The sequence below is a fragment of the Gobius niger genome (genome assembly GCF_951799975.1).
Source record: "Gobius niger genome assembly, chromosome: 3".
Classification (NCBI taxonomy): Eukaryota; Metazoa; Chordata; class Actinopteri; order Gobiiformes; family Gobiidae; genus Gobius; species Gobius niger.
This window is the reverse complement of record NC_136854.1, coordinates 25,751,365-25,764,605: the sequence shown is the minus strand read 5'-3', so window position 1 is coordinate 25,764,605 and position 13,241 is coordinate 25,751,365. Positions and strand designations below refer to the sequence as shown.

The window sequence follows — 13,241 nt, the reverse complement described above, 5'->3', positions numbered from 1 at the left end:
GGAGTTTGCATGTTCTCCCCGTGTCTGCGTAGGTTTCCTCCGGGCACTCCGGTTTCCCCTACCACTAAAAACATGCACAATAGGCCAGGATGAATGATGTGTGAGAGTGAATGGTGGTGGTCAGAGGGTCCGTTGGCGCAGACGTGTGTAGTCGCGAAAGCGCTTCTGACAGTCTCCCCCAGGGGAAACTGAAGCTACAAACGTAGCTTTCCACCACCAAGTATGGAGTGAATGTACAACTGTCTCATGTAAAGCGCTTTGTGACAATATGTCTGTGAAAGGCGCTTCTTCTTCTTCTTCTTCTTCTTCTTCTACACACATACTGTCTGTAATTTATTTTTTTACACGCTCATCTCCACCATTTCTGCTCTTCCCTGCTAATATCACTAATGTTGTTTTCATAATTAGAGCCAGCTGTGTTGTGCTAACATTTGTCTCTTTCTCTTCCTTCTAGAGTTACATTCATGGAAGCAGCCAGGCTCAATTCGTGGCAGAATCTCACATCATCCTCCTCCTGAGTATCCTTCCACCACTGTAGGTTCACAACTGTTGAATTTGCTTTATCTGGGTGGCACATCAGCTTTAAACGAGCAGAAACTAAATTGCGTACCACCTTAGCTGCAGTATTTCATGTTTCAAATCTTAAGCAGTGATTCAGCTCTTATCTTTGAGCGTACGAAACGCTGCTGACAGGGGTTACATAAAGCCCCACACAAAAAAAAAAAGAAAAAACTATCTGCCAGCTATTTACAAAGAAATAAGTTGTAGCGGATATATTTTGCGCTATACAATTATCAGAATGAAGACTGGGAATCTGTGTTCAAGCTTAGCACATGCACAGATTTCCCTTTTGTCAGCGGTAGTGAAATATTTTTATCTATACATAAAATGATTACATTAAAGGGGCGAAGATGGTGTTTATTTGTTTCAATTTTCTGCTTGTTTGTGTTCTCGTGAGAAAGCCGTACTTCTCCATCTTGAACATGAAACGCCGCGTCATCTCGCCGCTCGCTCCACGGGGGAATCTGCCAGACCAAAGGCACTGACAACACAAAGAAACGAGATTGTGCTCTTTTAACTTTTTCCTCCGCGCCTGATTTGTTCCAGACTCGGGGCTCTGATGATAGCCTGCATCTGCGTGCGTTTGCCTGTGTACATTGGCACTAGCGGTGTTTGTTTGGTGCTTTGCCTTTTGTACGCGAGCGGGAAATGATAGCGTCCATTGGTATAGCTGTTGTGCTGCGCACCCATGGGAAATAGTGGGTCCAAGGTCGCACCTGCTGCACGGTAATATTTTAGGCTCTTTTTTTTTCTTTTGTTGTTTTTTTTTGCCCATCTGATTACATCTAAATGAAAGGCACACCTGCTGAAAGGCCCCTGCCCTTGTTCTCTCTGCAGGAGGTGTAAATACGTTATGACCACCAGAGCAGCGCTCCCCATGGTGCTAACCTTGTTTACTCTTGCTCATATCCACGTGTGGAGGCAGAATACACTGTTTACCATTAGAAGACCGGCGTAATAGATATTTTAGTCTGCAGATAAAACGTGTTGCAGCATTAACATTTGAGATGAGATAAAAAATATTTAGAATAAGAATCCGTGGCATGCAGTCAAGGTCAGCAAGGCCTTCTCTGCTGGCTTAATTTCAGAATGACTAAAATGTATTTTATTTTATATCCTAATATTGTTTGAAATGGCTTAAAATGCTATATTTTATAACATTATATTGTCATCCAATCAGATGTTTTGCCTGGTGTTGCCTTTGCCTTCAGGTTCACTTCTGCAGCCTCTTGTCCATACAAAACAACAGGCAGCACAACCTAACATAAGCAGACCCTCCAGCCAATCAGAAGCCTGGGTTTATATGTCCCCAGGGCCAAGACGACTTCAGTGCATCTGAATGGACAAAGCGGCTTTAAATCAATCACACAGTGAGAGCCAACGAACTGTGTTTGAAATGACACCCCATCGCCGCCGAGCCAAAACACCCAATCAACGTTTTGTTTTTATCCTTTAATGGCTGAATGACGGCGGAGGAATTTTAAAAAGCTGGACTTGGTTTGTAATGGCCGACCTGTGGCTTGTGTCAGTGCCTGGTAGATCAAGCACCGACTTTCAGCCGAGTGGAGCAGAGCATCACCCGTGCTCACATCCACACGAACACCAGCCAGTCTGTGGCATATGCAGCTTCACTAAAACTAAAAGACTTCTTTTTGTAAACACAGCGCTGAAACACGAACAAGGGGATTTCTAACTGCACAGACTGGAGGACCACAGAATGAATGAAATGTAGTGATGGTTCTTCTTTTTAATGTGGTGTTGCCTGTGTGGTGTGCTGTGAAGTATAGATTAGCTTTATGGGCAATGTAATAGTGAAATTTAAAGCACAAAATGTTTGTTTGGTGCAGTGCGTTCCTTCTCCCTCACGTCTCCAAAGGTGAGCTCTGAGCAGAGGACAGGGAGCCTTTTTGCAGTGTTCCCAATATATAAGATATAAGATATACAAGAGCATTTAGATCAGTGGGCTTTATACATACATTTCTAATAACAACAGTAACAACCCTGGTGCCTCCAACACTACTAGCTGAATGCACTAAGTCTATACAATTGGTTGCTTTCACATAATAGATAGTGATGGCATAACCTCAGATGGAGAGACCAATGTAACTATATGAAGAAGCGCTGTTTTTGAAAGAAATTCTTCAAACTAACGATCTCCAAATGTTGACCCTGACCACTATGTGTTAATTATTGGCAAACCCGTCATTATTCTTTTGGCTGACAGTCAATTTAAATTGGCACACAATTTTTAATATTTTCACCACTTTTGCCCATGTTTATGAGAAAATGATTGGACGATGTGCTGACAGAAAGTACATGGAACTTTTTACCCGTTATTTGTTTGAGGGCATGTTAATAGTTGCCACCATGATTCAAAAAACAGCATCGCACACTCAAGTAGCCAATGTCCAATTTTTAATGATGATAACGTTTCGGCATGAGCCTTCATCATTCTTTTTTACCTTTAAACCACAGCGAATGTGAATAGTTGCCACCATAAAATGTAGGGGCCCACCAACTCAAATTTAAACCACTCTTTATCAGCTTTATTTCAGCCTCAAGGTCCAATATTGACAGAGACACGGGTAGGAAAAGAGACCTGCGGGCATGCATAGACATTTTTGTCCTTTGAAATGTCTTGTATATTAGTTCATATTTATCAATCTTTCGAATGAATTAATTCACTGCATTGATCCCGGCATTCATTCATTTTCTTGGTGCATAATATTCCCAGGGTTTTGAACACTCTGTGAGGTGCTTAAAAATGCCACTGAATAAATCATTACTCTGATGTATTCCTCCGAGGTTAAAGGTTCACCACTCCACATTTATTTGAATTGTACAGAATTCGAGACTTTTATTAGTTTTGCATCGAAGGGTACCCCTTGACCTTATTTTCCAGGGCCCATAATACAATACAGACTGTCATTCTTTTTGTGCTGAATGTTAATAACCCATGAAGACGCACAAGCTGCCACTGTGGTGATCTTTTGCCTCAGTAGTTTGCCTGAGAGACCCTTTTCCAGGTGGTTTATACAGCTTTAGAAATAAACTGTATCTACGCATGTTCGACCTGTCATTCACTTTACATGGATGTTTCCTTAACTGCCCTGCTCCAGATGCTGCCATTACTATGGGCATGGTGCTACTGAACGAGGCTGCAACTTCCAAAGGAGACGTTGGCAAAAGGAGAAGTAAGTTTTTAGAAAATAACCCTTAACTCTTGTTTTGACTTAAATGGGCCTTTGTGAACTTTTACAGATTTTTTTTTTTTACTGGCACAATGTTGTTTTGTATACTTTACAGTGGCACGCAAAGCATGTGTGCCCAAACTCAGGCATATTACTGCATGTTGTGTTACAAAGCCATTCCAAGTTTCTTAAGAATATGAGGAATTACACGTTGCCAAGACACTGAGGGGTTGGCGATGATTGAGACTTGCCGCCTTTCAATGGTTGTGGTTTTCCGTGATGTGAAAAAGCCACACTGCTGCTGAATGTGCAATCAACACCTGTACAGTAAATGCTCTTAAGTGTACGTCAGTGATTACTAAAGGTAGGGCTTTGTGAATGTCATTTAGGTAAAAAAAAGAAATGTTTAGCTAAAGCAATCAGACATATCATTGTGCAAATGGCGCAGAATATACAAGCTGCTTTGCTACAATACGTGCGGAATTGATTGGTATTAGGAAAGGTATTTGTGTTGTATGTAATGCTGCCTTGTACTAATATCTATCTCACTATACCCGATGGATAAATGTCTTTTGTCCTCCCTCCCACAGTTGCACAAACAAACCTTGGCCCGGGGGAAAAGTCATGTGTCAGTAATAGGGAGGATTAGAATTGAATGCTCGTGTAATCACGGCATGTTAAATCCTCCGCTCCACCTCCATCCTGCTGAGGCCAGCTACAGGAAATGATCTTCTGCTTCGTTGGCCATTTGCTTCCACAAAACAGTTTCTCCGTAAGAGGAGAGTTACTCAACTAATAAATGAACTTATAGAGTATATGCAGAAGCAGAAGGAGGGGGGAAAGAGGTTACACAAACAGTAGGATTAAAGACAACTTAAGAAAAGACCGGAAAATGACCATAAAGTACATTGTAAAACAGAGTCAGGGAAACCACGTACTGTGTTTTCCAGACTATAAGTCTCACTTTTTTTCATAGTTTGGCTGGGGCTGCGACTTATACTCAGGTGCGAGTTATATCTCAAAATATATAGCTTCACATGTTGTTGTTTTTTCACACTGACAGCCGCTAGAGGGCGCTCTAGGCTTGTGTACCAGTATGTGTTACTTCTGTACCATTGAAGATTTAAAAAACGGTAATCGAGCAGCATAAAGAAAGTTTGCCGTGAGCGAGAAACTTGTGAGGGATTGGCGAAAAGTGGAGGTTACTCTTACTGCAATGAAGAAAACAAAAAAAGCTAATCCCAGGCTAAAAGCTAGAGGAACGAGTTCACAAATGAGAGCTTGAACAACGTGTTGCCGGGAGAGGCTTGTAAGCGGTGCAGTTACGCCTCCATGCCCTGGTAGTTGCCAAGACTGGTGCGACTTAATCTCCGGAGCGACTTTTATGTTTTTTTCTTCTTCATTATGCATTATTTGGCCAGTGTGACTTATACTCCAGAGCGACTTGTAGTCCGTAAAATACAGTACACATAATTCTTTATCCCATCGTGAGCACTGCAGAATAGCCGACCCGAAGCAAAAGCAGATGTATACGCAATAATCTCATGTAACTCATATAAGACCTAGGCTTATCGGGGAAATTTAGCCCTGTGGAGCCGACAAATGGTCTGTAGGTTTATCTGGAAGGTAAATTGTTAACCTAAAATACTTAACTATAGCTTATTTGCACATGTAACAAAGCCAGCATTGTTATTGCTTGATAATCGCCATGCCATTAATGTTTTTGTTTTGTTTTTTGCACCAAAGTCATACAAGCCCTAGTACACTTTTAATTGGACAATATTTCGCCAAAATGATGTATTCCCATTATAAGCCATGAAGACAATGAGGTGTGGTTAATTGTATCCGGAGATTGAGTCAGTTAATGCGTCTCGGAGGCTGTTTCTACTCAAAAGAATTACCGTGAAGAACCATTTAGCATCATCATAACTATTCATATTTATCCTCTTAATTGTATAGGCTAAAAATTAATATGTTTATCGGCTTCCCGTGCCGGTAGACTGTACATATGTTTTTTTTTTGTTAATGCCAATACATCATGATTTAGTGAGCGCCAAGTCGCCCAGTCAAAAGAGGGATTACCACCTTTGTCATTGAGGAAAATCATTTAGCTTGAATAATTTTTCGTATGGCCGTGATCATAAATATCCGAGCGTATTAGCATACTTAGCACACGTCTGGTTTTGGTACTGATTAGCCCAAGATGCATGCTAAGACAGCACTCAGTCATAATTGATGTGCTTTGGGAAATGGATTCCACTATACTTAATGAAGACGCACAGACTTCCTCACCCGCTCAAACATGAAGGTGTACTCGGAAGACCCGGGGCCAAGGGGGGGGGGGCACTCTCTGAAGAATAACGCTGTAATGAGTAATGCTCTCCCTCAAGTCAATCAGTCAAAGCCTCACCAATTAATCTTTATCCGACCTGTCAGCAGAATGTATTGTATTGTTATAACTGTAATGGGAAGGATGATCTCTGGTAAAGTCTGTTGTTGTGGGTCCTATGGTAAAGGAAAACAGTTGCAAAGTTCTCCCCTCTTCCACAGAACAGCAAGAAGCTAACAAATACCATCGTCGTGGTGATATTCCAGTTGGTAATCCATTGAGCCAAGGAGTTTGTTTTGATGGGGAGCAAGTAGAGGAGGGTATCACAGGGATAGAGGGGATTTGCAGCCCGTGTTGAATCATAAGCCAAGCCCAGGAAAACTTTAAATAAGCCCTTTTTATATTAATAATAGCATTTTATGTTTGGTATTATTATCAGATATCTGTTTTAAGGATATCCAACTTCAGTTAACCTCTCAACCCCCACCTGAACCGAGCACCTTTTCTCAAGTTTGACCTTAACCAAATCTGAAAGCTTCTTGAAAAAAGTGTCAAAATAGTGACAAATGAGATGAAAACGAGGATGAAAAAACTTGACTAAAAAACCATAGAAAACAAAAAGTGACGAAAGTCAGACAAAAAAGGGACAAAAATCTGACAAAGTGATGAAAATCGTAATAAAAAGTGATTTAAAATCGGACGAAAGTGACAAAAATCGGACGAAAAAGTGATAAAAGTCAGACAAAAAAGTGACGAAAATCAGACTAAAAGTGACAAAAATCTGACAAAAAAGTGACGAAAGTCAGACAAAAAAGTGACAAATCAGACAAAAAAGTGACAAAAAGCCTTCTCGATCTGTTTTGTAGGTCTGAGCGTTCAAATGAGGCATTACTCTGGCCTTGGGTAAAGCTGAACTGGAATCAATGCACTTGCTTAAGGCAGGGGTTAAGACTCGCGTGTAAGAAGTCACATTTGAAGATTTATTTTGTCTGCAAACATTTAGGTGAATAAGCAATTAAATACAGAGGGACTTAATTCACTTTCTGCCCAAGTTCCATAGTTAGTCAAGTTTCCTGAAAGTATTTCTCTACTATTGTGTAAAAGTCTGATCAAATGTGACACATACATTTCTTACAACGCTAGTAACTGCTGAGTGGCCCTCCTCTGTCTTTGTTGTGATGGATTGAGACTGGAGTGTCATATCAATTGCCGCCACACAGTTTCAGCTAACTACGGGGGTTTGTTGTTTGTGCCTAAGCGTCCCTCAGATCTTGCATGTAAATTATATGCTTGGGAGATGAAGAATGAGAACACGCTAAGCACAGCCGACAATGAGTGATGGTGACATATTCCACTACACGTTCTCGCATCACAACAAACACGCCCACTTACATAGTCACGACACAGAAACCGCTTTGATGATGAACGATGTCTTCCAAACTCAAAATGACAGTGATATTCGGTCCTCCATATTCCCAGACTGTAGTTCCGATGCTGTAGTCTCGACGCATCCTTATGTCTTGAGCGTTTGGACTCCAGGAGAGGCCCTCATCCTAATCCCTGATTAACAATATCAGTGGGTGGTGACAGTTTAATTTAACTCAACGCTTTGCTAAGATTAGCCAACACACACTTTTCCCCACAGATTAAAGATCATGTCTATGTATATTTCATTTTAGCCACAGAGGAAATAAGATCATAATGGCCACAAACACTATTTGCAGTTTAGCAAGAAAGATAATGAGGAAGCAGAAAAGTGGAGTCATCATAGATATAAAGGTGCATATTATGGTAAAGTGTGTGAAAAGGCTGGCTAATACTTTCACAAAAGAGTCTAAAGCACCAACGCACCTTTAGTCTGAAGTGAGATCAAACCGTGAGATCTGTTTTTATTATCTGTTTTATAGTTTGTTTTTACAGAAGCCTTTGACACTAGAGACTCCAGGGTTAAAGCCAGTGGGTCCCAAAGTTATTTGTTTATTAGTATGTATAGGCTTTAGTCACAGTTCCGCAAACGTGTGCTAAAATGATGTGCAAAAACATGACACATTTTGTAAAAAGATTAGATGCATATTGGATCTAATGGCGTTAATGGCTTGTCAAATGAAACGGGTGTTTATCAAAGTGTCTTTTTTTCAGGGGGGTGAAACACAGACATATTATTAATCCCGAAAAATTAAGGATTTCCATTTTTAGTCAATTGAGTAATTTAACGGTTTTCATTTTTATTAGAGATTTCCATGTCTACATTTAAATTTAATCATCTCTTTTATCTTCTGAAACTGTAATTCTCAAAATGTTTATTTCAGTTCATTATAAAAACATGTTGTGGTTTGGCCCTGTTATAGTAAGTTAGAATATAATGTTTCTTCACACACTCTCACAAAGCTGATAATCAAAAATGTTTGCCAAGGCAGGATCCACTTTTGGGGCCCAGCCCAGTAGTTGTGAACTAGATGTTGATTAAAGCAGTACTAAGTAACTCATGCCCATAGAGGCCATAAGCGCCACTGCAGGTGTCGTAGCATGTTGCGTTTTTTTACTCATTGTTTGTGAGAGTAAATGGTACGCTGAGAGAAAAGACAGAGGGAGAGAGGGATATTGTACATCCAATTACGCAATGGAAATATTTTTTATGACTTAAACTTGGCTGTAAATACTGTTTAAGTGACGCGAGCCCACAGTTAGCTTTGCCCATTTGCCTGTTCGCTTCTTCTTTGTGATTCTATTAGTGTGTATTGGGGCCTCCGACCCAGGGGGAGATGAAAGACCCCCCAATCATCCCATTAACACTTGTATTACCCCCAGAGGGACTACGGAAAGGATTTATTAAGGAAAAGTTACCTAGTACTGCTTTAATTAACAAACATGAATAATTACACTGAAAACGCTGAAGCTTGTTTATTGTTTATGGACAGTTTTATGTAAGTTGCATAAATGTTGTACCTGCATACCAATACAAAGAATTAATACAGAAAGAATGGCAGTGTTCCTATCAGATGGAGGCAGAACCTACGGTAATCATTTATCAGTGGCAGATCCATTATCCCTGTTTTTAGTCAAAGTGCACCATAACAAAAGAAATCTCATCTCAAGGACAAATTACACTGGTGTTATTGTAAACTGACCACTTGTCCTACATACACTTTTATCTTATATATTCTGATCTGTTTCCTGATGTTTGTATGTTTTCATCCGCCGGTTCCTGGTCATAATCCACGTCTGTCTTTTTATTCTTTCAGTCATCTGCCTGGTGGGCCTCGGCCTGGTGGTGTTTTTCTTCAGCTTCCTGCTCTCCATTTTCAGGTCCAAGTACCACGGATACCCCTACAGGTAACCATGGCAACCTGCAGGTGTCCTTTCAAGTTCCGTTGCAGCTTAGTCGACGCTTATTCAAACTCAATAAATGTAAAAGCTTGAAAAGCATCTCAAAATCGCTGCAGTTGACAGAAAGTCATTGCAGAGTTATTGCAGACACTGTGCAAAAAGTGGGGCCAACGCAGCATCCGTTCCCATTATTGCTTTCATCTTAAGACAGCTTCTCGATTGGTAACTGTCCCTCCCAAAAAGCCAGACGCAGCAGAGCCAAGTTTTCGCTTCTTGGGAGGCCAATCAAATAAACACATTACAAAACAATTTTGACTCCAGACTTCAAGACAAGCTCGCAATATGGAGTGTTTCTGTAGCACCATGGCGGAGAATGTGTGCTGGTCAGCTTGTCAAAAATAAGTTTGGACACTAACCCAAGGTTTAGAGAGCAGCAATTTGGGCTCACTTTGAGGTAAAGGTCAGCACTACATAAAGAAGATTTAATGTGCGACAGAAAGCACTTTATGGGTCTGCAGGGGCTGGATCTAATTCACCCATAGCTGTAGGATATTACACCAAAACAACTGCAGACACTGGCCTCAGCAAAAGATGAGATCTGCCGAAATCATGTTCTAAACAAAAACTTGGTTTAAAGTAAATACAAATACAAATACTGAATAACGTTTTTAACATGTCAAACAAAATGTCAAAATGTCATCAACACATACCGGTAACACCTCTAAAAAAAAAAAAAAAACAGGAGACTTGGTGGAAGTGGAATTGAATATAATCAGATTAACTCGCTGCACAATGGTACAACAGTACTTCATGTCCTGTTCATTTCCTATGGAGATTTTCCTAGACCCTTCAGCTTCAAAACAAACTGACCTTTAGGAACACAGGAGTCTCCTCTGCATCTTACATTAAGTATTTAACACATGCTAAGTGTTCATCAACCAGGAACTCACTGTCCACCGAGTAATCTTTAGATAATATGATTATTCAAACGGGTCTGAGCTAATCTCCATAGGACATTCATAGGACGTGAACTGGTGCTCAGAACTTCAGGTCAGCGGGAGTAGCATAACAATGGATGTCTATATTTTGTCCTTAAAATATATATAAATATTTTACGGACAATTCATGTTTGACACAGTTCGCTACTGTGTAATGTATTCTATAAATAATCTCTGATCCTGCACAAAAACGAGAAAAAATATGAGAATTCACTCCTCCTGTAAATACACTATCAAGACGGGTATAAATAATGCTTTCCAATTACATTCAGTAAATTAAATTCCACCAGGAAAAAGAAAATAATCCGTCACCTCTCCACCATTGTTGATAACAGTGCGTGTCTGTAAGGCTTATTACTCAGATGATTCTAGAGATTGAATATTCCTTGATATGCAGCTATCTGTAACATCAAGCACTGATGGCAGAGTCTGTTTGACCTCCACTGAGATTGTTTTGCTGTTGAGAAAATAAATCTTTATTGACATTCATTTGTTCTCATCACCTTGGCTCTGTTTTCTCTGTGCCCTTCTCTCCCTCAGCTTTCTTATTAAGTGAAAAGTAAAAGAGATGAGGCTAAAGGATGGACGCAAGGGAACTCATCATGGAGTTGAAAGAAGCCAAGGCAGCATCTAGTTGGCCCATTGTGCATGGTGTGTGTCTTTTATTAAGGCTGTCTGTGAGTAGAATTGCAAATAATTTATTTCTTAATACACTGGAAAAGAAAGCTTCTGGTTTATTTCACGGTCTGGCATATCTTTATCTGTTTTTCATGAATAAATTCAAGTCTCTTATTTACTGTACCATTTCATACTGTTGCTTATTGTAAAGTAGCGATTGCATTGTGTTGTGGTACATTTTTGTTAAAAAAAAAAAAAAACGTGTCATTTTTATGATAAAATGTAATGAAATAAAACACATTTTTTGGTTTGATTGGTGGTACTTTTATTTATGGGTAAATACAGTAGTGTTTTTTTATTATTTGAACTAGAGCTCTATTTCTAAAAGTCTGTTCACTGATGCAAAACAGTAGGTGAACAGTTGCAGAAGTGAGGGTCATCTGGAGAAGCATGCATTTCTAATTCGTCCAGTGCCTACTGCTGCAATGAGTGGGCTGGAGCTCTGAAGACTTTTATATAACCTCTTCCAGTGGGAGGAATGCAGCACTTGTTTATTTAGATGGACAAAAATATTCACTTTTAGATGATACAAATACTTTGAGAGTCAGTGGTTGAAATGCTTTCATCTGGGTTGTGTTCCTGCTTTTAAGTTTTACGTACCAACAAGGACTATTTGGTAAATGCAAAATTTTTGACTGTAAGTATACAGAACCTTATACTCTGCATTGAATCAATAAAACAGGGGAAATTAAATGCAACACTAAAAGTTGTCCTGCTACTTTCACACTCATTTATTCCTAAAGTCTCTGACCTGCTCACTCCCATTGAAGCGCTGTTTTTGAAAGCAAAGCTCTTGTGCTTCTTGAAATGAATGCTGTCCAGAAGCACACCCTGTATCCTGCGTTATTTTTGAATAAACTGCCTGAAAACCGCTGATGAGAAGATTTCCTCCTGCCTGCCTCTGCTCCACTGCTGGCCTTTTCGGGGGTGGGGAGAATAAGCTGAACAAATGTGACCTTCAGGGGGATCAGTATTGGCAAATGGAGCCAAATCAATGTGGATATTAGACAGAGGCCAGTGAGGAACACAAGCCATGATGACATATAGGGTAATCTCTATACTGTCGCACAAAGTCACAGTCGAAGAAAGATCCAAGGCTGCGGTATGTTTCGAGGTCCTTGGGGTTTAAATCCTGACTTTAACACTGAATTCAACATTATAAAAGTATGAGCTTACCGGGCAAATGGTGCAGTTGTTTTTATGGATTGCAATTGGAACACATCTACCATTTCTCCCTGCAGCCTTTAATGGTGTTGCAAAAAAAGATAAGGCTCTTTATCTTGACTAAATGTCAACACATACATTTCCAGACTATAGACAAAGATTACGCGAGTCATCTAAATGGCACCTCTTTTCTAGTGTTTTCACATTTTCCATCTAAAAAAAAGTTACTCATTTTATCCGAAGTCCCCCTATCACTTTGCTACATTAAGAAAATGTGATGTTTAGATGAAAAGTGCCAAGTCTTGGGAGAAAATAACAAATTCCCTTGTGTCTTGGCTTCATAAAAATGCATTTAGATAGATGAGCATTTTCACACAATCGCAGAAAACCACCTGCACTTGTACAAAAGTAATTTATATTAATTTCACACAAGAATCCCTACTTTTGGTGCACTTAGAAAACACAGCAGCTCTTTGTCTTCATTTGTGTCTCTGCTGTAAGTAGCACCTGTGGATGTCACAAATAAACCTGATGGATTTAGACATGCAGAGAGAATAGTGCGGTTGTCAGTCAGAAGAGTCATTTTTTTCCTCTATATAACAAGCAGACAGGAATACTGAACAGATAGGAATATTCAAGCTCAAGGTTTATAGCATGTTTAAAACATCGCTACTGCCCAAAGAGCTGCACAAGTTTAAGACAAAAATATAGCATTAAATGACAAAAAACAATAAATAACGGTACTTAAAATAGAAATAAATGAAATCAAATGCAATGTTTGGCTTGTACTAAAATATACTACTGAATCATCGACAAATTCTCATGTACCAGTCTCTACCAAAGTGTATGGTTCTGTTTCACAGTGTATGGTGGTTACAGTTCTTTGTCAGCAAGGCTCACTTCAGATAACCAATTTGGATCGTTTTAGATACTTTACCTTACTGATAAATGTTTGAAACAACAGAACTCTTGAAGGTAATGCAAACTTGTAAA

At 39.7% G+C, this 13,241-nt stretch overlaps 1 protein-coding gene across 1 annotated transcript in view; it reads left to right on the top strand.

The window, feature by feature from the left end:
• Positions 1-11,272, top strand: part of LOC306961238 (dolichyl-diphosphooligosaccharide--protein glycosyltransferase subunit TUSC3-like) — a 51,253-nt gene extending 39,981 nt beyond the window's left edge. Inside the window, exons 7-10 of the mRNA XM_079553904.1 lie at positions 455-518; positions 3,681-3,755; positions 9,324-9,414; positions 10,947-11,272. Of these exons, the coding sequence (XP_079410030.1) occupies positions 455-518; positions 3,681-3,755; positions 9,324-9,414; positions 10,947-10,962 (246 nt within the window). The 3' untranslated portion in view covers positions 10,963-11,272. The remainder of the gene's footprint in view (positions 1-454; positions 519-3,680; positions 3,756-9,323; positions 9,415-10,946) is intronic.
• The last annotated feature ends 1,969 nt before the right edge of the window (positions 11,273-13,241 follow it).